At 39.7% G+C, this 25,374-nt stretch overlaps 2 protein-coding genes across 10 annotated transcripts in view; both read left to right on the forward strand.

Annotated features, from left to right (window-relative positions):
- rbm20 (RNA binding motif protein 20) overlaps positions 1-10,334 on the forward strand; it is a 51,936-nt gene extending 41,602 nt beyond the window's left edge. For 3 of the 7 annotated variants that reach the window (XM_039815382.1, XM_039815419.1, XM_039815427.1), the window contains exons 6-15: positions 720-740; positions 1,043-1,189; positions 3,281-3,412; positions 3,493-3,572; positions 3,716-4,421; positions 4,514-4,600; positions 4,764-5,346; positions 5,752-5,817; positions 7,282-7,403; positions 9,300-10,334. In XM_039815382.1, coding sequence (XP_039671316.1) covers positions 720-740; positions 1,043-1,189; positions 3,281-3,412; positions 3,493-3,572; positions 3,716-4,421; positions 4,514-4,600; positions 4,764-5,346; positions 5,752-5,817; positions 7,282-7,403; positions 9,300-9,368 — 2,013 coding nt within the window. In that variant the 3' untranslated portion in view covers positions 9,369-10,334. Of the gene's footprint in view, positions 1-719; positions 741-1,042; positions 1,190-3,280; positions 3,413-3,492; positions 3,573-3,715; positions 4,422-4,513; positions 4,601-4,763; positions 5,347-5,751; positions 5,818-7,281; positions 7,404-8,328; positions 8,410-9,299 lie in introns of all 7 variants that reach the window. The other 4 variants (XR_005640663.1, XM_039815406.1, XM_039815397.1 and 1 more) reach the window with 4 other exon arrangements.
- Positions 10,335-10,947: 613 nt separating this feature from the next.
- pdcd4b (programmed cell death 4b) lies at positions 10,948-24,779 on the forward strand. Of its 3 annotated transcripts, none has more exons than XM_039804480.1 (12): positions 10,948-11,068; positions 11,546-11,654; positions 12,033-12,350; positions 16,439-16,533; positions 18,275-18,388; positions 18,539-18,760; positions 20,139-20,236; positions 22,071-22,185; positions 23,131-23,238; positions 23,580-23,690; positions 23,815-23,954; positions 24,071-24,779. In XM_039804480.1, the coding sequence occupies exons 2-12, from the start codon at positions 11,612-11,614 to the stop codon at positions 24,129-24,131; spliced, it is 1,425 nt and encodes a 474-aa protein (XP_039660414.1). In that variant the 5' UTR covers positions 10,948-11,068; positions 11,546-11,611; the 3' UTR covers positions 24,132-24,779. The 3 variants fall into 3 exon arrangements, with proteins under 3 accessions (XP_039660414.1, XP_039660430.1, XP_039660422.1); XM_039804496.1 differs by having other exon boundaries at positions 12,036-12,350; XM_039804488.1 differs by having other exon boundaries at positions 10,962-11,086.
- Positions 24,780-25,374: the final 595 nt, after the last annotated feature.

The following is a 25,374-nucleotide window of genomic DNA, read 5'->3' on the forward strand; positions in this document are numbered from 1 at the left end:
TTATCATAGGGTTGGCAGGTTTGAACTGAACAAAACCAGATGACTTTCTCAGTTCATGGTGTTAAAGCTGCAGGGGGTAGAATGCAAAAAAACGCCATAGTTTGAATTAGAGTGAGACCTCTTCTCTCTCTGTCGCACAGGCAATGTGTGCACAAAACAGAGCGTCATCTTTCTGAAATGACCTGGGATTGACCATATCCTACCGTCACAGGCTAGAGTTACTTAAGCCTCAAAACAGAGCACTGAGGAGATGCAGAAGTCTAGTTTTCTCTCAGACCACTTGATTTACACTATGCTGAAAGATTATTATGGATTTTTTGCCTGACAACGCCAAAAATAAGGTGCCTCAGCCAGCTTTAAAGGTGCCCTGCCACACATATTTCATTACTTTGTGGTAATGTCTAAAGTTCTACCATGGACTCTTTCATGGACATTTTTTGTGGAATAAATGCCTTGGTTACCTTGTTTCAAGCCATTCTAGCGTGGTATAGAAAGCCTACAGGAAGACTCAGCTCAATTTCTGCCAGTTCTCATTAATATTCAACAAGCTAAGCTGTTTGAATCTGATTGGCTAACAGCTAGCCAATGAGAGCCTGGCTGTCAGAATCCTTAACCAGCCCAACTGGGCGAGCTCATGAATAGTAATGAGCTCAGGCAATATGACGTCAGACTGACCAGCTTTTGTAATTGGCCTGATTTCTCTGCTTATTTCTTTTCAGGGGCTAGAGCTGACATTGGAGGTAGCAGTTCATTTTCACATTCACAACATAACACAAACACATATGGACCTAACATATTTCAAAAAATGCAAGTAAAAACGGTTTTGTATGACAGGGCATCTTTAATGTAATTTTAAGCAGTATGAAGTTACTTTGATTCTGATTTGGTGCAAGTTTGAATGTTTAAATATTGATATAACGGTTTTAGGGTTGTTGACTCAATTCAACAAATTGTATTGTCAGATGTCCAATAATTGTTTTGCTAATGATCTGTGTGATATTTAAATAATATTCATGGTTGTAATTGTTTTGATTATTTGCAGCCATTTTCACCCAGAAAGGCCACAGTAGGCCGAGTCATTCACATCTGCAACCTCCCTGAAGGCAGCTGCACAGAGAATGATGTCATCAACCTGGGATTACCCTTTGGCAAAGTCACCAACTACATCCTCATGCGCTCTACCCATCAGGTACAAGAACCTTATTGTTGACTGATTATTTGTTATTCATATACATGTCCTGATGACAGAAAAGGTGTTGATCCTGTAAATATTTTGTGCACATAACGTGCGTCAGATCTCCAAGCTTTCATTCTATCCTATCTCTTCTGGTGTTGTATTTGATGCCTTGCAAGCTATTAATCCCAGGGGTTTAATTGGCGAGGATAAATTGGATCCTTTCTTTCTTAAACTGGCTGCTCCACTTATTGCTGAGCAATTAACTCATATATTCAACCTTTCTATTTCAACTGGCAAATTTCCCAGTATCTGGAAATTGGCACACATAATTCCACTGCACAAAGGAGGAGGCAAAAATTATATGGACAATTACAGACCACTTTCAAAATTACCATGCCTTGCTAAACTCCTGGAATCTCTGGTAAATAATCAACTTAAGGTTTTCCTCAGTAGTTCTGCAGTTTTGAGTCCTCACCAATCAGGATTTAGAGCCAATCACAGTACCATCTCAGCTGTTACATTAGTCGCAGGTAATATTATATCTGCCCTTTTGTAGACCTTTCAAAAGCATTTGATACGGTTGACCATCCCTTGCTTTTACATAGGTTGTACAACATTGGGCTAGCAGGGTCCTGCAGGGACTGGCACCTGTCCTTTTTTATATTTATATCAATAATATTGTTTCTTCTTTGAATGACTGCCATGTCCATCTTTATGCAGACGACACAATTATATATTGCATTGCAGATTCTGTTCAGCTTGCCTTGGAGAAGCTACAGCTTGCTTTTAATGCCCTACAGGAAGCGCTGGTTAAACATAAGATGGTTCTAAATGGAAGTAAGACCAAATGTATTTTGTTTACTAAGGCCAGGAATATTGACTATATAGCTTGTTTATACACACTGCGAGTGAATCAAAAATAGAGTGTTTGTCCAAGTACAAATATCTTGGCATCTGGTTTGATGAGAAGTTTTCTTTTCTTTACCATATTGATAATCTAATCATTAACTTGAAACAGAAACTAGGATTCCTTTACAGAAACAAATCCTGCTTCCCTTTATCAAGCAGAAAAAGAATTGTTGAAGCAGTTTTTCTTTCAGTGCTTGATTATGGTGACGTTATTTATAGAAGTGCTGCTCCATCTAATCTCATACGCCTTGACACAATTTATCACTCCGCTCTTAGATTTATCACTGGAGCGAGCGACAACACCCATCACTGTGTACTCTATGCTAAAGTGGGTCTATCTTCTTTAGCAGAAAGATGTGAAAACCATTGGTGTCTGTTCATTTTTAATGCCATTAACGGTAAGCTCCCTCCTTATATTTCTGCTCTGTTAGAGTAGAACTCAGGGCCTTATCAAACAAATCTAACTTTTGGTCACGAGGGTTCAATCAGAACTAGGGAAATCGGCATTCCTCTATAATGCACCAACCACCTAGTATATACTGTATGTTGATTGCTCATAATTGTTATTAATGATTTCTACAGTATTTGCATTGAATATTTATAAATGTGCAACACTTGTAAATTGTGTTTTAAATTATATTGTGTATTTATTTTATGTTATCTCGGCTACATTGAGAATGAGGGCTTGCCCTCAATTGTACTCCCGAGAACTAAATAAAGGTTGATGATGATGATGATATTTTCACTTTGAAAAAAATTATCCAAATGCAAATCAACAAGTTATTTATGTGCATTTTTGTGATTATCATCAGCTTTTTTTCTGCTGCAGCTGTTATGTGATATCATGTACTTTGACACAACTTACTGGATGTTTAACTACCAGTACATGACAGCTCACTCAGGTTCCGAGGTTTCAGATATCATAACTGAACTACACCATTAATATCACCCCTATCAAATTTAAAGCATTCATAATAAAATCGTGGTATCAGTTACAGGGACTAAAACGACTGTTCTGATGATTTATTATGGCAATGACGTGATACATTGTGATAATGATTTTTTTAAAGATTTGCTTGCATCCAGTCTGACATCGGAGATGTGAAACATGTTTGTGCAGATGTCCTGCAGGACAAACCATATAACTGTCAGAAGGGGATTATTGTTTACAGCAATTTTCTCTTGTCCTACAAGGCATTTCTGGAGATGGCATATGTTGAAGCAGCTCAGGCCATGGTTCAATACTACCAACTTACTCCAGCAATGGTTAACAATCAGAAACTACTCATACGAATGTCTAAGAGGTACAAGGAGCTGCAACTCAAGGTAACACTGAAGAAAAAAGTAAACAGCAGGTTATAGGTTGCATTAGCCAATTACTGAACACAAATGTATTTTCTGTATAGAAACCAGGTAAAGATGTTCAATCGATCATCCAGGATCTCACCTCTCAGAGGGAAAGAGATGAGATGCCAGAAGTTGAACAGTAAGGAAACTTTTCATTTGTTTCATGAATTAATTTTCATTATTGAAGTTGAGTCAGTGTGATATTTCTGATATCATAAATAACAACACAAAGTGCAGCTTTAGAGGATTTCTCCATGTAATCTACCCATCATCTCCCTCCAGCTACATGCCAGAGAGAGCACGCTCCCGCAGCCCTATCAGCCGCTCTCTGAGTCCTCATTCCCACAGCCCCAGTTTTACATCATGCAGCTCAGCCCACAGCCCCCAGGGGGCACCATGCAGGGGTCCGGAGAGAGGCAGCAATGGCTTGGGCCCCCGCCGGGGCTCTTGGGATTGGTCATCACACTTACGCAGGGGTGAGGATGAAAGGGAGAGGGATGACCCATGGAGGAATGGGGGCAGCGTGGATGACGATCGGCCCAATGGAAGGGCAGCTGACCGTCGGAAGGCTTACCAGAAACCCTTGGATCATATCAGCTCGAGATCTGCAGATGAGCGAGGAGGAGGAGGAGGAGGTGAAGGGATGAGGGGCAACAGAGACTGGCACCCACGAGGCAGCCCTCAAGGCATGTCCTTCAACTCTTACAGGAATATGGAGGACGATTTCTACATGAAGGAACAAATGTACAAGTCAGACAAGCCGCCCAGACCTCCATACCAAAGGCATGATGCAAAGCCAAAGAGGAGGGATGGTGGTGACTACCACAGTAGATCGAGGCATTCAGAGTTTGAGATAACTGAGGAGCCACTTCGCAGAACACTAGAAGACAAGAGGCAGGGTTCACCAGGCAGGGGCAGGAGCAAAAAGATAAGCAGGAGGCACACCACTGTGGAAAAACATGAGAAAGAAAATGCTACTGAAAATACCGTGAGTTACTTTTGTAAATATATATTATTTGTTGTTGTATACTTCCTTTGCATGGCACAGCCTTCTAGCTGCTAAGTCATTCCTTTTTCCAGGATCGCCAGTCAAAAGAAAAATCTGTTTCACCTCAGCAAAGCAATATGCCAAAAGAAGCTACTGAATGTAGTACAGAAAGAGACACTGTAAGTAAAGAATTTTGATCAAGCTCTTCAAACTCCTTCACGCCCCTATTTGACCCCACCGGTTAACTGTAAACTTGTGTGCACCCTCTTTAAAGCTACAGGTTGCTACTACTGCAGTTGGAGTAGAATATTAATAGTTCTTTTTCTTGATCACTTTTCTAAGGTGAAGGAGTGGGGAAGTGGAGATGACACTGATGAAGAGTGTTGGTATCCTAAGAACATGGAGGAACTGGTCACTGTAGATGAAGTGGGAGGAGAAGATGATTCCATAATTGAGCCGGATCTTCCAGGGCTGGAAGAGTATGTATCCTGCCCCAAAGAGTCTGCAGAGGAAAACGCAGCCGAGGAGCATATATTACCACCTACCTCCTCCTCGTCCTTGGAGGTGCAGGAGACGTCCAACGAGACGTCTAACCAGGAAAAGGATGCTGGAGGCCCGGCAGAAACATCTGTAGATGAGAAACCAGGGAATGTTTTAACTGCAACCAGTACTGAAGACCAGACACTCAGTCCAGAGATTCCTGAGCTCCCAATCACTAACCTTAGTGACTTCCCCAGTGAGGAGTTCAAGGCTGCACTGGAGGAGACATGTTTAAAGGATAAAGTAACCAAAAGTGGGCCCCCAGAGGAGCCAATGGAAAATCACATGTGTGTATCAGAGGACAGCAAAACCCTGGAAGTAGGACAGGTTACAGAAACAATCAGTAATGGGGTTCAACACAAGGATGCTGATATGCTTAAAAAAGGTACTTTTCAAAAGAGTAGTCAAATCTTAAGAGTAGATTCACGTGTAGTCTCGCTTTTACCAGACCTTCCTCCACAGGAGGAGGGTCTGGCTAGTCCACATAGCATTCCGGGATGGGAGAAAAACATTCTCTGGTTTATTGGCATTTCTTTAAACCAATCGCAACCATGTTGGGAGATGCTAAGCGCCTGACAAAGCCATGTTGCCGCTGCAAAATAGCCTCGGAAAGGAACATGTTTTGGTGGAACATGTGTACTTTCTAAAAGTTTTTGTTATTGTTTCAGATATTTCATGCAACTCTGTCATGTAATGTCCTAAACTTGTGTCAAACATCTTTATATATTTTTGAGTAAAAAGTCAATACGTAACATGCCCCCAAAGAGCATCATTTATATGTCTTTTACAGAGATTGAGGCACCCTCGCCGTCTCGTGAGCAAGACAAAGCTGTCAGTGAACACAGCATCCCTTTGGGTAAGTGTAACAAGTTCTATTATCACTCTGATTCTAACTTGAATGTTTTATAATACACTGAAAATGAGAACAATACCCACTATATTTAAGACCCTCAATGATTTTATTTATTCTGTCTGCAAATATCAGAATATGTAAAAAAGATTTAATGGTAGAAATAATGAAAAAACGGATCAGATTTCTCTGGCTGAATTAAACCCAGTCCAAGGGTTCTTGAACTGGTCTATATTTAATCATTGTCGCAGAGACAAGTTCATTGAGTCTTCAGCTTGTGGTTCTAGTCCTAAAGATAAAGTCCTATCATATACCCCATTAAGTGCACTGACAGCCTGTTGCATTAGCACTCTAATTGACTGGAATTGCGTGGTCACTTTGCTGACCTATTTCTGTGAGCAGGTTGTGAAATGCACCCCTGAGAGATGAGTTTTTATGTTATCATTAGGGCTAGAATGACACAGCCAAGCACATGGCCAGTACTGGGCCTGCTGTATGGAGACTGGTGCAGTGTAACAACAATAGGACAACAAGACTGTGGCTATTTCTGTTATAGTATGATGCCCCGAGAATTTGTGTGCGTGTGTGTGCATGCGTGTGTTGTGTGTGTGTGTGTGTGTGTGTGTGTGTTTTGTGTGTGTGTGTGTGTGTGTGTGTGTGTGTGTGTGTGTGTGTGTGTGTGTGTGTGTGTGTGTGTGTGTGTGTGTGTGTGTGTCCATTGATAGCACGGCTAACACAAATTTACCACTGATGAGTCATGTGGTTGTTGTTGTTGCCATTTTGGGTACCATTTTTTTAATTGTCACAGTCAGATATGAGTTGTTGAAAAGTATCTTGGTAGGCTACTCACCTTTTTAAGGGACTAAAATAACATGCATACTAATATAGGAAATATGTTTTGTAAGAGGGTTTTCATCTTATCAGCAGAAACCATTAAGTCACAAAATAGTGTCACTTTCCCTTTAATTCATTCAACATTGGAGAAAATAAAATTGTAGTGTTTTTATGAACACTTTTCATGTGCAGTTTACTAACATCCAGTCCCTTGGTTTAAGCTTGTATAAGTTATTTGTTTGCAGATACAATACATCTTGCTGTCAATGTGTGAAGTTCTTCTCTGAATAGAGTTACCTTTAATTTGTATTTCATATCTGAGTGACATAAAACACTTGCAAGTAAATTAAAAAAAGTTTTCATTTTGGTTGAATCTTTTTTCAGTAATATATGTTTTTTTTCATTCATTAAAAAAAAATTATGTTGACGAGAATCGATCATGAAGTTAATTATTTAGCCTGCTGTTGACAGAGGCATGCTTTAGTTTTTTGTGTTGTTTTGAATAAAGCGAGTGACAAAACAAATGAGGATACATGAGGATACCTCAAGTACTATCACTGCTTTGTGAGGACCCTCATCTCTCAGGTGTTGATTTCTGCGAATTTAATTCTAATAGTTGTGTTTGCTGTCTAACAGGTGTTGAGTTTGTTGTGCCGAGGACCGGCTTCTACTGTAAACTCTGCGGACTGTTCTATAATAGTGAGGAGACTGCAAAGACCACTCACTGCCGCAGCACCGTACACTACAGGAACCTACAGGTACACACTACACAGAGACACACTGGTCCTTCAGGTGAAGTTGGTGATGATGACAAGAAGGAATAAAATGATAATCGGGAATTATACAATTCAACATTTTATTCATTCTTTAGTGAATTATATGAGCATGCTAACCGTCGCTGAGGTAGATCTGTGTATCTGACAGTTAATGTACATGTAGTACTGTATGTACATATAAAACATGTCTGCATGTGCATTTGCTGTCACACCTTTTATACTAGCAAACGTAATAAATATATATTAAACATTTGAATCTGTATGCCTGTATGCTCCACTGTACTGAGAGCACTGCTGGTGTGGTCCACAGTTAGTGTGGTCTGGTAGCAAAATTCACAAGATTTCACCACCTGTTGCTGGGTTGGTAAGTTATCACTTCACATATATGCAGCACATGCGTTTTATATCAATTTTGTTGCCTTTCTTCTTTTCTTCATTTTGGGGATAATTTTTACTTTAAATGTTCAATTAAATATGGTGTTTTCTAAACAGGACTGCAAAAGACAGTGAATATAGCCTACTAATAAACTAATCAAATTCGTTTTAATAATTGAGTAACTGTTTAAATGCCAAATTTATGATTTGATTTATATGACTTTAAATGAAACGTCTTTTTGCTTTGTACTATTTGTTGGACAAAACAAAGCAATATAAAGATTTTCTTACTGACATTTTAGAGACTAGTCTTTTTCAAACAGTTCATTGAAAAAATAATCAACAGATTAATCAAAAATCAAAAATAAAATGTACGAATGCTGTCAGATGGGCACACAAACTAGCACACACACACACACACACACACACATGAACGAACATACACATTGCATGTAAAATTGCAACTGTATTAGGTTTCTGATTATTGGCCACTCAGCACCGAGCCATCTTGTATTTCTCTTGTCCCCGGCAGCACAGCTGAGGCAAGCCGGAGGAGCAGAGATTTGAACGTTTGATGGATTACATTCCAAGAGGAAAAAAACTGTTTGAAACAGTTGTGCTGTCTGTCAAAGCTCTGTGTGTGTGTGTGTGTGTGTGTGTGTGTGTGTGTGTGTGTGTGTGTGTGTGTGTGTGTGTGTGTGTGTGTGTGTGTGTGTGTGTGTGTGTGTGTGTGTGTGTGTGTGTGTGTGTGTGTGTGTGTTCTGGTGTTTAATAGTTTTAGATCATTTTTTGTCCTTTTCTTTTTACCATAGATTTCTGTTTAACTCTACGTAGTTTAACTTTAACACAGAGAAGTGCATATCTTTTTAAAATTATTTTTTACATTATAATCAATTCAGTTTAAAATCCAACACAGCATCAGCCACAGCTTTTAACTAGTCTTTAACTGCTGTACAAAAAAAAAGAAGAGAGAGTGAGCGAGGCTCCCGTTCTCAGATATTTGAGTCAAGCTCAACTGAACTGAAGCTGGTAATTGCTAATTTTTTATTCATATACCTAATATTTAGATTTTCCGGATTATAATGTGTCACTTCATTATTGTATTTGTGGAAACTTCTTTCAAAATGGATTTGGACAAATAAGGACTGCAGCTCTCGTCACTGACACTTATGATCACTCAACTGAAAACCATTTTCATAAAATGTTTAAAAAGCTCTAAAAAAAAAAGTTCAGTAAAATCCAACATGCTAGTGGTGGAAAGGATTGGCCAGCTAGTTGTTTGACTGCAATGCTGACATTTATCAAGATGCTGCTTTCTTGTCCTGATCTTTCTTGAAAAAGAAACATTTTATCTCAGTGGAGCTGCCACAAATCATCGCTAAAGAGGTCTCGGTTGTTGAGAAAACAGTTTACCAAGTCTTAACAGAAAAGACCTCTGTGCAGTCAGATTAGTCATTTCGGATTGTAAATCTTTGCTTTTTCTGTTCTTCCACTCGTCTACAGAAATACCTGTCCCAGCTGGCAGAGGAGAGTCTGTCGGGAATACTTGCTGAACCCTCAGCTGCACACTGACGTCAACTTGACCTCTCACGTCTTGTACAGCAAACAGCAGAGGAAAGATTCTCGTATGTGTGCTGTTTGTGCAAGGCTATGCACAACTACAGCATAGATAATGTGACTCATGGAAGCTAGAGCATGTTTGACAATTGCACTGCTTTTCTTATTATGGGAGAAGGGATGTTTAGATGTTTAGTCTTGAATGGCCATAGATCTCATATCTCAATTTTGTACAAAGCTGAGGTGTAATGTATATGGAGGCTACAATATGTAATTGCATCTTTGGAGGGTTATCAATTTTCTTACAGTTTGCTTCATTGGACTGTGTGATAAAAAATGTTTTTGTTATTTATTTTGGAACGGAAATGTATTTGCAATGATGATTATTACTGAAAAGACACATTTTTACAGAATGGGCTTCATGTTAGTCAATTTTCTGAGTTTGAATCAATTTTAGCAATGATACAGTTACAGCTGCAAAATGACGTGAAATATGTGCTAAGGTTTACTCAGTTAAAAAACTGAGTCAGATTCTCAGGTTTGTTGTATTTGTTTAATAGATTGCAATGTTTAGCTTAGTACACAACATTTCATTTGTATTTAATGCACAGTACACACAACAGTAGCTGTCTGTCAGGTAAATGTAAATCACTTGGATTGATATTCATGCAGGATATTTATTTTCTCAAAGTTTTATATTGGATTGAATTCATAAGACAATCCCAGTCATATTTGCCGACATATGTAATGCCTTAAATATCAAAGACCTTAAACTGGACCATGTGTTTAATTTATCAGAGTTAAACATGCAATGTTTCATGTTTAGTGAAAGTGATTTGTTCAGAGGGATTATCACATCAGACTCTGTTTTTGTATACTGTGAATACTGATCCTGTGACATCAATTATAGTGTTGTTTTCTTTGACAAACTTTTCATATGATTTTTGATGCAAAAAAACATGAATAAACATTTTAAACGTGTATTTTTCCTCAAATAATCATTGTATAGTGTATGCTATGTGATATATAATGGCCACACAGTCACAACACAGACAGGTACAGTGCAGCATCCATCCATCCATCCATCCATTTTCTTTACTAGTTCTTGGTGGAACTTGAGTTTGGAATGTTGTAAAAGAGCTCCCCCAAGTGTTGAGGCAAAAAACACATCTGTGTGTTAAAATTAGGCCTAAATAGATGTGTAAGTCAGTTTGGATATTCTTGTTTGTTTGGACATTTAACATTGATCCTCAGCTAAATGATTGTACTGTCAGTTATTCTGCTTACTCACACAGAATTTTTACACAGTTAATTGTTCAGACTGCATGCTTGGCCAGAAGAACAAATTATGCTAATTTGACAGAGTCAATCAATCATTATCATCAATATCATCGTCGCCATCATCATCATCATTATCATCATAATCATCAATAATGACTAGAATGGTGTAGCCGATGTGAAAATATCCCAAAATAGAAAGCGCTGTTTGCAGTACCGCAGATAGGGGGCAACACTTTGTAAACAACATATACTACACAGAACATGCGAGAAGAAAACCGTGTTGCATTGTCATTGGTTCTTTGCTTTAAAAACGCACACACCCCCAGCCAATCAGAGAAAGAAAACACAGACCTACGTTCCTGCGTTGCTGGGTAGATAAAACAAAAAACAACAGGATTCGTGTTAAGAGTTGGAAGCTTTGGACGCAACAGACGGTCAGTTTTCATCGTGAGGTATTTAGCTAATCGACAGAGCAAGGCAGATAGAAATGCATGTTTTATGTCAGTATTGTTGAGACTTACAGTGTTATCGCTGTGGCTAAAAAATGTACACCGAGCTAGCGGACAGTTATATTATATTTTACTGACGTCTGAGCTTCAACAAACGATAAATGGCGAGTCAGTAACATCAACGAACGGTTAATAAACTGTAAACTGCATATTTAGATAGTGTATATCGTATAAGTGTATGAGTAGGATCGTTTTATATACTCTGGAGACAGTTGAGTCTTTTGACGCAGCTCTTTATTTTGACACTAACGCTAAACATTCAAGCTAACGCAACGCTATTGTTTATCAACAGTGTCACTTTGAATGAAATAGGGGGAGGGGAGGCTGTTGCGTGGCAGCATGTCTGGGCATGTTATTAATCTTGTCTGCGTATAAAATTCTGTTTCCTCTTCAACATTGCAGGTTTTATTTGAAATAATTTGTTTGCACGCTGCTCTGCTGCAAAATCTCTTTTCTGTTAAAAAAAAAATGGCAACTGACTGCGAGGCCTGGCTGAACGCAAACCCCGTTGGTGAGTGTGACAACAATTTAAATGTCTCATCCGCTGTGTCTTATTATGTGGGGCACTGGGGACTTTTCATGCGGAAGTGGTTGACTGCTTATTTTTCTTGCACTGCCTGCAGGTTCTGTGATGCTGAATGTAGCATTGATGCCATTCTGCTATTCATCCTACATTTTGTGGGTGATTGCCGATAGAAATTGACTTAGTATAATTGAGTCTGACATCAAGCATCTTTTCCTGAGTTTATTGGATTTGCACATGGCCCCGGCTGAAATAAACACAACAAAGAACAATCAGCTCTAATCTCCCTGATCTGTTCTGCACAGACAAACCAGTACCACTTACTCATCAACTTAAACTCTCCCCTATTTTGTCCTTGAAATCCAGCAGAGGCGGAGGACCTGAGTGACTCCTTTTTATCTGGAGAGGAAGACAATGCGGGATTCGTTGTCAACAAAAACTTCAGAAATGAGATAAATGGCAACTTGCTGTCCTCGTCTAGCATCAGCATCCACGAAGCACGTCTCAAGGCGAAGGCCAAGCGGAGGCTGAGAAAGAACTCCTCCAGGGACTCCGGCAGGGGAGACTCTCTCAGCGATAACGGGGACGTGGTCAGTGGAACCTCGGTGGCACCCAGCAGCCCTAAGAGCAAGCTGCTAGACAGAAAGTCCCGACTGGGCAAGGGCAGAGGTCTGCCAAAGAAAGGTATGAAGATTTAACATTTCAATAAATGAAGAAGTCTGTCCAGTTTACTTTTTAATATGGCAATATATTATCAATACTACATTATGATATATGTTAAAGTAATAGCTGTGTGATACCAAAGAGATCAAATGTCTCATTTTCTCTAATTTTCAAAGGATAACCTTTTGCTTATAGTTACTACAGGCGACTACAAGCACATCAAAGAGCCTCTGGTGTTTTAGTGCCCTGTGCTACAAAGAGAAGGCCTTCATCATTGTGACTGGCCCTCCTTCTAGGAGCCATAAACCAATTAGCATGTACACAAATGGCTAGGTGATTTTGAGCAGGTCACGGCCATTTAAAAGCGACCTTTTCTTTTCATCTGCTCTGCCAAGCTTTTCTGTAAATTTCCATTAGAGGTTAAATAATAATCTTGGCAACATTTGTGTTAAGTGTACCAGAAGTTGCTTTTTGTTTGTGATAATCTGTCAACCCATTGGATGTGACACTATTATTTCACCTTTTGGATGGCCATGAGTGGAGATGGAGACAGCTGTTATTTGAGGGGAAATTGACTGGAATGCTCCTTTTTAATTTAATAAGGTTAATGGAGCATATGTCTGTTCTGTGTATGAGTTTTGTTAACTGTTTTTGTGTTACTGGACAGAACAATGACAGCTATATTATAATAATAATAATAATAATAATAATAATAATAATAATAATAATAATTGTATTTGTATAGCACCTTTTTAAAAAACAGTTTACAAATAGCTTTGACAGGAGAAACAAAAGCACATACAAATCAATACAAATAAACATACAGTATACACTATATATACACTATCATTGTAATAATAGATGTGTAAGAAGATGGGGCAGCTTTAAAGGACAGAAAAACGACAATATAATACTTTATCGGGTGACCCTAATGATAACAGCATTAAGTATTCAGTTGATGTTGTAGAATGGCTTACTTGCTTTATCCAATTTATACATTAGACCAAATATAGCCCCTTTAATCTGCCTTTCCCCGAACTGTACTTTTAAAAGTAACACTGATACATCACAAATATATAGCAGATCAGAATTTAGCAAGTGTTCTAATAGTCCAGCTGTCTCCAACTGCGGGTCCTCATTCAGTGACGTAAGCATGCACTTCCTACCTATATGTCCCAGCAGACTGCAATACAGTTCAGTCACTTTGCTTTTCCTGTGGAAGTGTAGTTTCTCTTGGCACAGTGTCTGTTCATTTTGCTGGTTGCATAACAGAACTGTCACGCCAGTGGGGCCCTGTTATTTGAGCTCTCATGCATTAAAAGTTCATGTATTGCAATTTTGAAAGACAAATACAGTGGATGTGTAGAATCTCTGGCGAGAGCAACGTAGCATCCACCATGTTTTAATGCTGAAGTGGAACAGTTTTCCACAACTAATGTGGGCTGTGCTAAATATAGTGGCATGTGCCACTGTGCCTGGTTGGGACTAATGGAGGTTTTAAAGCATGTCACATAAGCTGCTTGATATTGGGTTCTTAATCTGTCTTCAGTCTGACCTCAGACCCAGCAGATGTTTGTTTGTGTAACACAAACAAAGGCGTCACCTCCCCAGATAGAGGGCTTGTATCCCAGCATGTTTGGTCCTTGGGTTAAATAAAATAAATAAAACAAATTTAGCATGGGTATTAGTAGAGATTACACATACAGATAATGATCCATATAACATTAGTAATAGTATAACAACTATAGTATTTCTTTTTTGACCACTGGACAAGACCTGCGTGAAGTCTAACTCATGTTATAAACTATAGCAGAGAGATGTGCTTTGTGATATAAGGAGGTCTGAAAGAGAATTGTTGTAGGTTATTTTGGGTACAGAGAAAATACAATACAATACATGGAGCATCATTGGCTAAAATCTATTGCGTGGTTTTGACTAAAACACTAAGCAACTGCCTGCACACTCAGTTAAAGGCCTATTGGTTGACAGTTTGTCAAAAGCATCTCACTTTTCTCGACTGCTATTTCCTTCTTGAGGTTAGAACTGTTACTTCTCTTTAAAATGTATCCAGAGGCTTGACACTGCAAAGCCTTTAATGATAATATTACACACATTTGAAAACAATTTGGACGTCTCCAGAGATGTTTGGATGTCAGGTCAGGACAACAAAATAACCAGTGGGGGTTGTCACTAACCGATATGAGTCAAGTGCAGATTTGAGTTGCGCATGCATCACTTTGCGACAGCCCCACACAGGTAGGCTACCAGATCTGTTTTGCTGTTAGCCACAGAATTATGAGATAGGTACATTACATAGCAGTAATTTATTATTTAGCGTAAGGCATCACATTTTCACAGCATGATCCCTGATGTCAGTTCTAGATTAGAGGCTGAAGTAGCCTACAAGAACCTGCTAACAAGAGATTTATGTAATGTCAATACAATTTAAAAATGGACCTACACAACGAAATTCATTCACTGCTGGCTACAAGCAATCAAACGCAACAAATGCTGTCACTTGAATGGCGTTTTAAGCTAACTTTAGCAATCAAACAATCATAGATAGCTAAAACGTTTGCCGGATCCGGATCCCTTGGTGTTAAACCGTTTAAATCTGAGCATGCGCAACTCCCAAATGCATTCGACCCACATCGGGGAATGACGGGTTCTGACCCTCATCACAGCATGGGGGTGGTCAGGCTTTTAATGAGCAGATTCTGAAAATGTTTCTGGGTTATGTCTGATACTAGCACCATACAGTGGGTGTTTGACCCTAAATTGCTCATAAGATTTAATCTGACAAAGGTTACAAAAACACTTAGGATTCATATATAGATCAGCATCACCTTTCTGTTTCCGTGTCTCAATTTTTACCCTCAGTACCACTACCCTAGGGCTGCACGATTATGGCCAAAATGATAATCACGATTATTTTGATCAATATTGAGATCACGATTAATTATCACGATTATTTGTTGATTTTAGCCAAAACAAATTTTATTGTCACATAATTATATAATTATAACTGCTTTTACATCCATATTGTGCTACATTCCTCCTTTATTGAAGGATACTGTGAAGGAGTATGCCATTTCAGCTGTTGTGCGACCGCTTTCCACACATGCATGTTTGCCGTGAAAGATACAGGCAATGCAATTTTCTGTTCACGTTAACGGCGCATGTGGTGCCTGGTATCTACCAGACGAAATAGCTACACGGATTTCTGTGGCTCATTACGCTGCCACTTACATGTCTGCGTTGCGCTCTGATGCTCCGAAACCCACGTTAGAGGCAACATAAACATCGCTGATTGTCACACTTATAACACGTTACACTGCAGGTAACGTTAGCCTACCGTTAGCCACAGTAGCTGACTGCTAAACAGTGTAGTGTGTCTGTATTTCACTGGAGGATTCCAATAGCGGGACGTCCAACAGTCTGCTGCTAAAGCTATGAGCTAAAAGACACAAACTAGCACTGGTCCCTGCTGTTGTCTGAAAAACAACACAGACGGGACAAAACGTTGCGTTTACTGGTAAACTGGTAAACATTGTGACCGGCTTATGATGACCGACTGCTACCTGTTGTGGAATTTTCCTCACGTTACTCTGTCCTCTGTGACTGTCTACATCTAGAAACTAAGCTGCGCGGTGCAGGCAGGGAACAGCTCTGATTGGCTCATGGAGACATGTGATCAGACAGTGGTTTATGGAGCGCTAGATTGGCTTTGCAATAACTGTTCTATGAAGGGAATGACTCATTTTAAATATCACTCGATCAGCAAATTTGATCGTGGGAAGCCAAAATCGTGATCGTGATTAAAATTTGATTAATTGTGCAGCCCTACACTACCCCACCTTCTTCTTATGTCTGCTTTAAAACTGCTTTGAAGGTGTTTCTCAGGAGTTATATTTCAGGGACATCATGTTCAGAGATGAGATGTTTTCAAAACAACTCATGTTTCAAGTAACCAGATATGTGCCACTCAGTCTTTTGAAAATGACCTTGCTTTTTTTTATTTTATTTTTTACCATATTACCTTTTTAAAAGGAGCCATGAGGATGTTGTCCGATCTCATGTCGAACATTGTCACTGACGTTTGTCCGCAGGTGGGGCTGGAGGAAAAGGTGTGTGGGGCCGATCTGGTGAAGTTTATGAACTGGAGGAGGTGGATCAGAAAGACCCCAACTATGACGAAGCTCAGGTACTGTCTGTGGTGTTTTTCTTTATTATACATGTAGTGTTCGGAATAGCATGGTCACTTGTAAAATCTGATGCAATCAATGCAAAACCCTGCAATAAAAGAAATGTATGTGGGGCTTATAATGTGTAATGTTTGTTGAGACTTTGTTGCAATGTAGTAATTTTTTAAGGTGTAGTTTATGACGTTGCTGTACTAACTTGCATCATATTGTAGATTTGACAAGATTTGACAAGTGTTGTATTAATCTGTTTTATAAATACCACAAACTGTACAAATGAGTCATTTACTGTAAATGTTAATTCTTGATAAAACTACCAGCATGTATGGCAGCTCAAACACGGTCTTTGTAGGGTGTTCCTAATACTCCTTTAGGTGAGTGTATGTTAAAGCCAAAATATGTGTCAAACCATTCTAAAATGAAGTGTTGTGGTGCTGTACAGATGTCCCGGCCTACAAATCCTATCCTACGGACTAAAGAAAACATCTTTGTTTGGTACAGATCCTCGCAAAAAAAAAAATCATCAATCTTCTTTTTTTTTTCTTTTTCTTTTTTTTTATGTATATTTTTCCAGTGAAAATGAGAATGATACAAAAATGATCATTCCTCCAATATCGTGATTCATATCGCAATTGCAATATCAGTCAAAATAATCGCAATTAGATATTTTCCTCTTATTACATGGCTTGCTTGAATTCTAACGTAGAATGCGGTCTGTTATTTCTTGATAACAGACCGCTGCTAAGGATAACACACCGTTGCCATGCAAAAGCAGAGCGTTGCCATGGACGCAGTTCTGTTCACTCTGGAGGACAGCTATCAATCAATCCGCTGAAAGAAGTCCGGATAATTCAGCTGTGGCAAAAAGTGGGGAAACGTGGAGCAACTTCTGTCCTCCAAGCAATGACAGCAGATCTGATGAGCGTCTATCGCTAGTATCTTTCTATACCGTCTATGATCGCTAGCTACGCAGTAACAGCCGTAGGGACAACAACGCTAATTAGTTAGCTTACATTGCAACTTGTTTAACGTTAACTTACAGGTGTGTCAACATGCAGCGGCTCTGCAAAAAGGAAACGAGATGAATGAGGACATAAACGTCCACATAAATATTCCCAAAGAAGCCATTCACCGTGTCTCACTTCACCGTCAACATAAATGTTCAGTTTACTGTAAATTAGAGCAGCCGATAGCCCGCTAGCTCACTACAACGCTTCGGCTAATGTTGTGTCAATTCCTGCAGTGATTAAAACAGCAGCTGGGTCATTTGTCCACCACGGCAGCACCCCATAAAATATACGGCTACTACCACAGCCCGTAAGGTGGTGTTGAGTAGCTAATAGACGAAGGATTGCATTACAGAGTTTTTACGTTTCTATGGACGCAGGATTCCAACCGTAGAGACGGAACGGACTATTTTCTCTAGTGGAAGCAATACAATCGTATTTAAATCAATAAACTCCCATTTAAATCTATATTTTGTCAAGTTATTAGTCAAATTATTGATTTATTTGGTAAGTAGCCATGTAATAAGCGGGATAATGTAGAGCGAGGCGGTTGTTATAGCGAATACAACCCCTTCAGGCTGATTCAAGACCCTGGTCCTGATCACCCTGTCGGGGTTGTATTCGCTATAACAACCGCCTCGCTCTACATTATCCCTTACATATCGTGCAGCTCTACAGCTCATCCTTATTTAATCTCCCAAATGCTTGACCTAGAATGTGATTTTTGTTTTGACAGGAAAACTGTGTGTATGAGACTGTGGTTCCCCCGCTGGATGAGAGGGACTTTGAGAAGACAGTCACCCCCATAGTGCAAGAGTACTTTGAACATGGAGACACAAATGAAGTAGCGGTAAGTGTGCAGGAAACAACCTGTCAGTGTACTTGTGCGTGACAGCAGCCGAAAGAAACGGAAGCGGAAATCTACATAGAAAGTTCTCTATAAATAACAAGAATTGAAAGACGTGAACACAGCCAAGTTAATGTTTCTCTCCACATCCAGGAGCTGCTTGCAGAACTGAACCTGGGACCGATGCAGAGCAAAGTGCCCTCGCTGGCTGTGTCGCTGGCCCTGGAGGCCAAAGCCAGCCACCGGGAGCTCACCTCCAGGCTGCTGGCCGACCTGTGTGGGCCGGTGCTGTCCCTCAGCGACATGGAAAAGTCCTTCGACCAACTGCTCCTAGAGCTGCCCGATCTGGTCTTGGACACACCTGGAGCCCCACAGGTGAGTCAACTGAGGGTGTACACCTGTAGCTCAATTAGCAACTTATAGCTGGGCGATAATGGCCAAAATCTTCTATCCCGAATTAAGTAATTTCATATCTCCATCGATATACTGTATATCACAATATAGCATGTGTTCTGGTAATTAAATAACCACATGTTGAAGCCTATTTTTGTATACTCATGTAAATTAAATACTTGACAAATGCAAAGTACTGAATATTTTCTCATTTTATTAAGAACTTTGAATGAACAATGAATGAACATAATGCTCAAGTATGAGAAGTGTCGTCCAAATGATGTACATATTGCCGTAACGCAGCTACTGGCGCTGTTTTTTTGAGATCGCCATAGAAACGATATGGAAAAATATATACGATAGTCATTTTTATATCGTTATTGGTCAGTCCCATTACAAGCAACACACAAAACTCGTTTCATACTGTAAGTGTGTGTGTGTGTGTGTGTGTGTGTGTGTGTGTGTGTGTGTGTGTGTGTGTGTGTGTGTGTGTGTGTGTGTGTGTGTGTGTGTGTGTGTGTGTGTGTGTGTGGCACAGACATGAGATCTCTGTCCATTGTCTGTCTGCTCTCGCAAAATGCAAGCTCAGCAAAGGACGCTCAAAGGGTTATTGGTTGCCACCCCTCACACCCTTCCTGTCTCGTTGGGGCTCACTAGTCATTTCTGTCCACTCTCCCAGTTCTCTGTGGGTAATGACTCTGCCTTGCCCCCGCCTCCCTTTACCCATCTCACTCTCTCTTTCTCAGTTTCTTTCACACACATTGCACACTCCTCTCTTTCTCCTCATGTGCCTGCCAGTCTAGACACAGCCATGGGTCAAATGAGACGGAGCTGCCTCTTGTCTGAACAGGAACAATGATCAGTGTTGAGCACAGGCTTTGTGGAGGCCAGAAGAGCAAAGCCAGCTCTTTCGTTTCCCTAAATCATGTGCTTGCACTACTGTAAACAAACACATACACACGTGCCCCTGAGGCCACTGCCAGTCATCTGTCATGTCAGTGTATTTGTGGGGCCTCCATGTATTCTCATGCAACAAAACTGTATTCTATTTACTGTTGCAAGAAGACTCTGTTCCTTGAAGTAATGGAATAAAACAACTTTGCATTAGTGATTTTAAAATATGACTTTGTCCTGTATTTTCTATATAACAAATACAAATTAATTCCCAGATAAATAAAAAAAATGAATCAATAGGGAGCCATAGAAATGCCAGGGTCTTTCTGAATAAGTGCTTATTCCTCACAGAATGTCCCTGCACAAAAAGGCTAGATGTTTTACATGTCAGGCATTCATGAACATGAGGCCCTTGACTTTCATGTTTGTTTAAAAAAATGTTCCCTCTTTTGTGTTCATTTTCCAGTTGGTGGGCCAATTCATTGCACGCGCTGTGAGCGACCAAATATTGTCCAAGAGCTACATCGATGGCTATAAAGGCAGAGTTGACTGTCAATACACAAGGTATGGGATGGTTGGCCGAGCTCTGCTGGTGCCGTTATTTTAGTTTCCCGTTCTATGCTCTTATTATGAAAATCCTTAGTGATTATGTCAGGGTTTAAAGTGTTTGTAAATGAGATTATAGTGAATCCCTAAAATATAAGAGGGTATTCAGTCAATAATATAGAATGTGTGTACACATAATAGTCAGATCATTAAATATAGCATAGAGAGGCCACTTCAGGAAGTAAGGTAAGAAAGTGCAGGAGAATCTGATTTTTTTTTTTTTTTTTTTTTTGGCTTTTCCTTTATTGTGTTATCTTTTTGTGCACGTTATAGACCTTTTTCACAGCAGACATGTTGACATGTCATAGTAGGAAAAGCACAGGTGTATTCGAAACCATTAATGATGGCTGCATTCCACTTAGGAGAGGCCCTGGTATTGTGCATGCTGACTCACTGAAATAGCTTACTGGGACACTTGATGGACTTGAGCCATCGTTAAGGTGATCACTTTCAGCTGTGCTTTTCCTTCTATGACAAGTCAAAATGTCTGCTGTGAAAGAGGTCCATTGGTTTACAAAGTGAAAAAACCCAAAGTCCACACCAAAGGGACTTCATCTCCAACAGAAAACACTGTTCACCAATTGCTCCAAACAGCTCCATTGTAGTCCAGCCTTTACTTCCGTGACGACCGTGCATCACTGTGTGTGTATACACACACACACACACACACACACACACACACACACACACACACACACACACACACACACACACACACACACACACACACACACACACACAAAATCTCATCATTTATCCCATCGTGTGTCACACACACACAGTGATGCATTACGGTTCTGTGTATATATATATATATTGAAAAAAATTTGGTATATATATATATGTATGTATGTGTATATATATATATATGTGACGCGATCAGCTGCCATGGGTTGCGTTTGTCACGCGCTCCTTCCGTCATTTCCAGTAAGTGTTTTAACATAGGTGTCGAAGTGGACACTACGGCAGTAAGAGGTTAGTGCACATTAACAGTGTACTGACGAACCGCGGCGGTACCCACATGTCTCGAACCGAGACTAGCGAACCGAGCGGTTCGGGTGTTTTTTCATGAACCGTATCCACCCCTATATATAAAAATAAAAAATATAATAAAAAAAAAAATATATATATATATATATATATTATTTTTTTGTTATTTTTCTTCTTTCTATAATGCTCGCCTAGCTGCTAGCATGGCACGCCCTCATACTCTGCAACTGACAAGCTAGCAGTACTTACTGAGCATGTGCGACTCCCAACAAAGATGGTACAGAAGTGAGATGCCTCACTCTAGCTAAAACGGAGAGCTCAACACACAGGGTGAAAAGAGGAGCTGCAGCAATGTGCAGTACAACAAATATATGGCGTTTTCTGAAAATTAAACCACATAAACCTATTCTGGTACAATCTCCTAAATACAATTTATGAACCTGAAAATTAGCATAATATGAGCATTTTAAAGGAAACATATCTTGTATTGAGTTTTCTATTTCACATATAGGAATCAAATCCTATCCAAAGCGTTTTCCAGTAAGTACACTAATGTGATAAACAAAGGTTCTCTCAAACATGACAAGCAACTTTTGGTAAAGGGGCTCTGTATCAAAGCCACAGTACCCACAAAACAAACATGCAAAACACCAGAATTTTTGTATATTGGAGGAGAAGCAGTGAGATCACTTCAATGTACGAGAGATGGGACAGTAATGGATGCGGGTATGAAAGAAAGTGTTGCAGTGTAACAACTTTGCCCCACAAACCTTGACTGGTATATTTTTTTTTTATCTTCCAGAGTGTCACTAGACCGGGCGGCGGTGCTGCTGAGGATGAGTATGGGTGGCCTACGCATAGACAACCAGTGGGGGACAGGCGGGGGCCAGAGACCTGTCATACAGCTCATTAAAGAGGTAGATTACATAAAGCGGACTTGAGAAGACACCAGAAGTAGACCTGTTTTTTTTTTTTTATTTCACCTTTTCTAACTAAAATTCAGTAGACTATTTTTTATTTTTATTTTTTATTTCTTTTGTGAAATATTAGCTTTGTGTGTGTCTGTGTTATAAAGCGTTATCTGGTTCAGTAAATTCACCACCACAAGAAAGACATTTTTGATGGCTGAGAAACCCGAACTCTTTCATCACTTCTGTGCAAACACTGCCCTAACTTTTATCTATGCAGCACCCCTTGAGGAAAACAGTGTTCAGGTTTATTTCTCAAATGCTCAAGAACAAACAGTACTACATTAACATGTTCAGCAGTTTCACTGTACCTGTCTGGCTCACTGTTCTTTTGAGAAGGGGGTTTCTATGAATATTGGGTGCGATACCATGATTCGTAAACATCTATTCCGCTTAGAGAGCCTTAACACTCATTCAAGTCCAAGAATTCCCTACAATTACGACTCATTGGTGCTCTTTTTACAACTTGTAGCTGTAAGAAAAACGCCATAGGTTAAATGTCCCATGGCATGAAAATGGTCCCCCAGTGGCTAGAAATGGTGATAGGTGTAAACCGAGCCCTGGGTATCCCGCTCTGCCTTTTGAGAAAATGGAAAGCTCAGATGGGCCGATCCAGAATCTTGCTCCTTATGAGGTCATAAGGAGCAAGGTTACCTCCCCTTTCTCTGCTTTGCCCACCCAGAGAATTTGGTCCACCCATGAGAGAGAGAGAGAGAGAGAGAGAGAGACATCATGGCTTTCAAACAAGCAAAGTGGCAGTTGGTCAAGGCCACACCCCCACCCTCACCCCCATAATACAGTATTAGGGGACCACTAAGGCCTATATAAAAGCATCCAAAAAGCAGCATGTCATGGGACCTTTAATAATAGTTATTTCCTATTCTGTATTGTCAGATGATCCTGCTGCTGAAGGAGTACATTCTGTCTGGAGACAGCAAGGAGGCTGAGAAGTGCCTGAAAGATCTGGAGGTTCCCCATTTCCACCATGAGTTTGTCTATGAGGTAAACCCTTTGCTTTAGTTTAAAGCAGAACAGCCCAAACTCAGTCTTTCACATAAAGTATCACATTTCAGGTGTGTCAGAGGCTAAACAAAACCCAAACTGAGCCAGAAAGACTTATGTTTATTCTATACCTGAACAATATTGTGTGTGCAGATGACACTCCGCCATCATTTGAAACATCTTATCATAGTTTGAAGTTTTTATCTGTAAATTTTCAATCCCCATTCAGGAGTGTAAATAAAATAACTGTATGTTTTGTACTGCACTTAGTTATTCCAGTGGATAGCAGCAACAGTTTTTGAGTGCTAATACAAGGCTGTGAAAATTTCTATTTCCCTAAGGCAATTGTGATGATGTTGGAGTCCAAAGGAGAGAAAACATTGAAAATGATTCTGCAGTTACTCAAGTCCCTGTCTGTCTCTTCCGTCATCAATATAGACCAAATGAGAAGGGTAAGGCGCCACCTGGTGTTTGAATTATTCACTGCACATCATCATTTCCCCAAGCACCAGCTCATTTGTGCACTAGCCTTAGAAAGTGCTGGTTTATATACAGTGTCTTTTTTTTTTTTCATAGGGCTATGAAAGAGTTTATATGGACATTGCTGAAATCAACATTGATGTCCCTCGTGCATACTTCATCCTGGAGCAATGTGTTGACAAAAGCTTCAGTATGGGAATCATTGATGTAAAGTTAAGAGATCTTTGTCCCTGTCGGTAAGTGCACGCTACTAGTTTTCTCAGACACACACCTTACACTCGGGAGATGTGTTTCCCTGATTTTCTTTTTGTTTTGTTATTACTGTACGCTAATATGTTCTGTCTCTTGTCAGAGGCCGGAAGAGATTTGTCAGCGAGGGAGATGGTGGTGTTGTCAAACTTGAAAGTTACTGAGGAGCCCTTTTTTAATGTGCCAGATTTCCCGGAAAGAAGAGGACAAAGCTACTTTTTTACTTGCATATTTTTCAAAATATTGGGGTAAAATGTTTTTCCCAAAATAATGTTCATTTCTAAAATTGGAAAAAAAAAAACTGCACTTTTGATTGAAACTGAAGTAGATCACTTTCTTCAAGGTGTTTCAATATAAACATATACATAAGCTAACCCTTAAAGTGCCACACCTCGCAGTGTCAGTCATTCCATGTTGTTTTTGTACAGTATTTTCTTGATTTCACTGCCACTCCTTTTGTTTTGTAGAAAGCAGTGTTTGTACTGAGATGACTTGTTTGTGTCAAAAGCTTTATAAAGGGGGGTATAAAAAAATAAAGAAAAGGGGAGCACGTTGGTTAAATGCAATACTAGCTCCATAACTAGCTGCTGTTTCTATGCTGTGCTTGACTATTTTTCTTTTTACCCTTTAAATTACACACATGTCATTGTTGAAGGTATCAAGACAAAAACAAATACCAGTTGGGTAACTTCAGAAAATAGTGTTTAGAGTGTTTATTTTTTATATCTGGGGAGTACTGGTGTTGTAAATGTACCAGTATTGGACCTTGTTTGTTCATTAAATCGCTATTTAAAAAAAAAAAAAAAAAAAAAGACTGTTTTTGTGAATGTCACAATATAAACACAAAATTACTATCCACATGTTGCAACTTCACTCTTTGATCTGACACATTAATTGTTCTGCTCTACATTCACTCAAGAAGGAAGCCGTTAACTGACATTTTCTTGTATGCATTAATGTCAACTTTATGTAAATACTAATTCTACCAGTGTGTGGAGACTCTGGGTTTGTGCCTTCTATCTGAAGGAATTTTCTGCCAATTTGACCATTCCTGCGGTTACAAATTCTCCGTTTATCGTCTACTGCAACTGCTCCTTCACTGCCAGTTCCTGCTGCTTGACGGCCTCTTGAGCCTCCATCTGCATCTTCTCCAGTTTCTCTAGGGTGACTGATTTGAGTGGGAGCAGCTTTGGCTTACACAGAACCATGGTAGGGACATCTTCCATGGAAAGTTGGCCTGTAGATATTGCCGAAACAGAAAAAAATGTTCACCTCCATAATTTCTCAAATCATTGAAACCAATCTTGGTTTAAATGCAAAATAATCAGACTTTGCTGGATTGTTGCTATTTTTCACAGAGTCCTTTTGCAGCGTTGCGAGCTGTGTTCTACCTATCTACAAACTTTT

The sequence above is a fragment of the Perca fluviatilis genome, chromosome 1 (assembly GCF_010015445.1).
Source record: "Perca fluviatilis chromosome 1, GENO_Pfluv_1.0, whole genome shotgun sequence".
In the NCBI taxonomy this organism is placed as follows: Eukaryota; Metazoa; Chordata; class Actinopteri; order Perciformes; family Percidae; genus Perca; species Perca fluviatilis.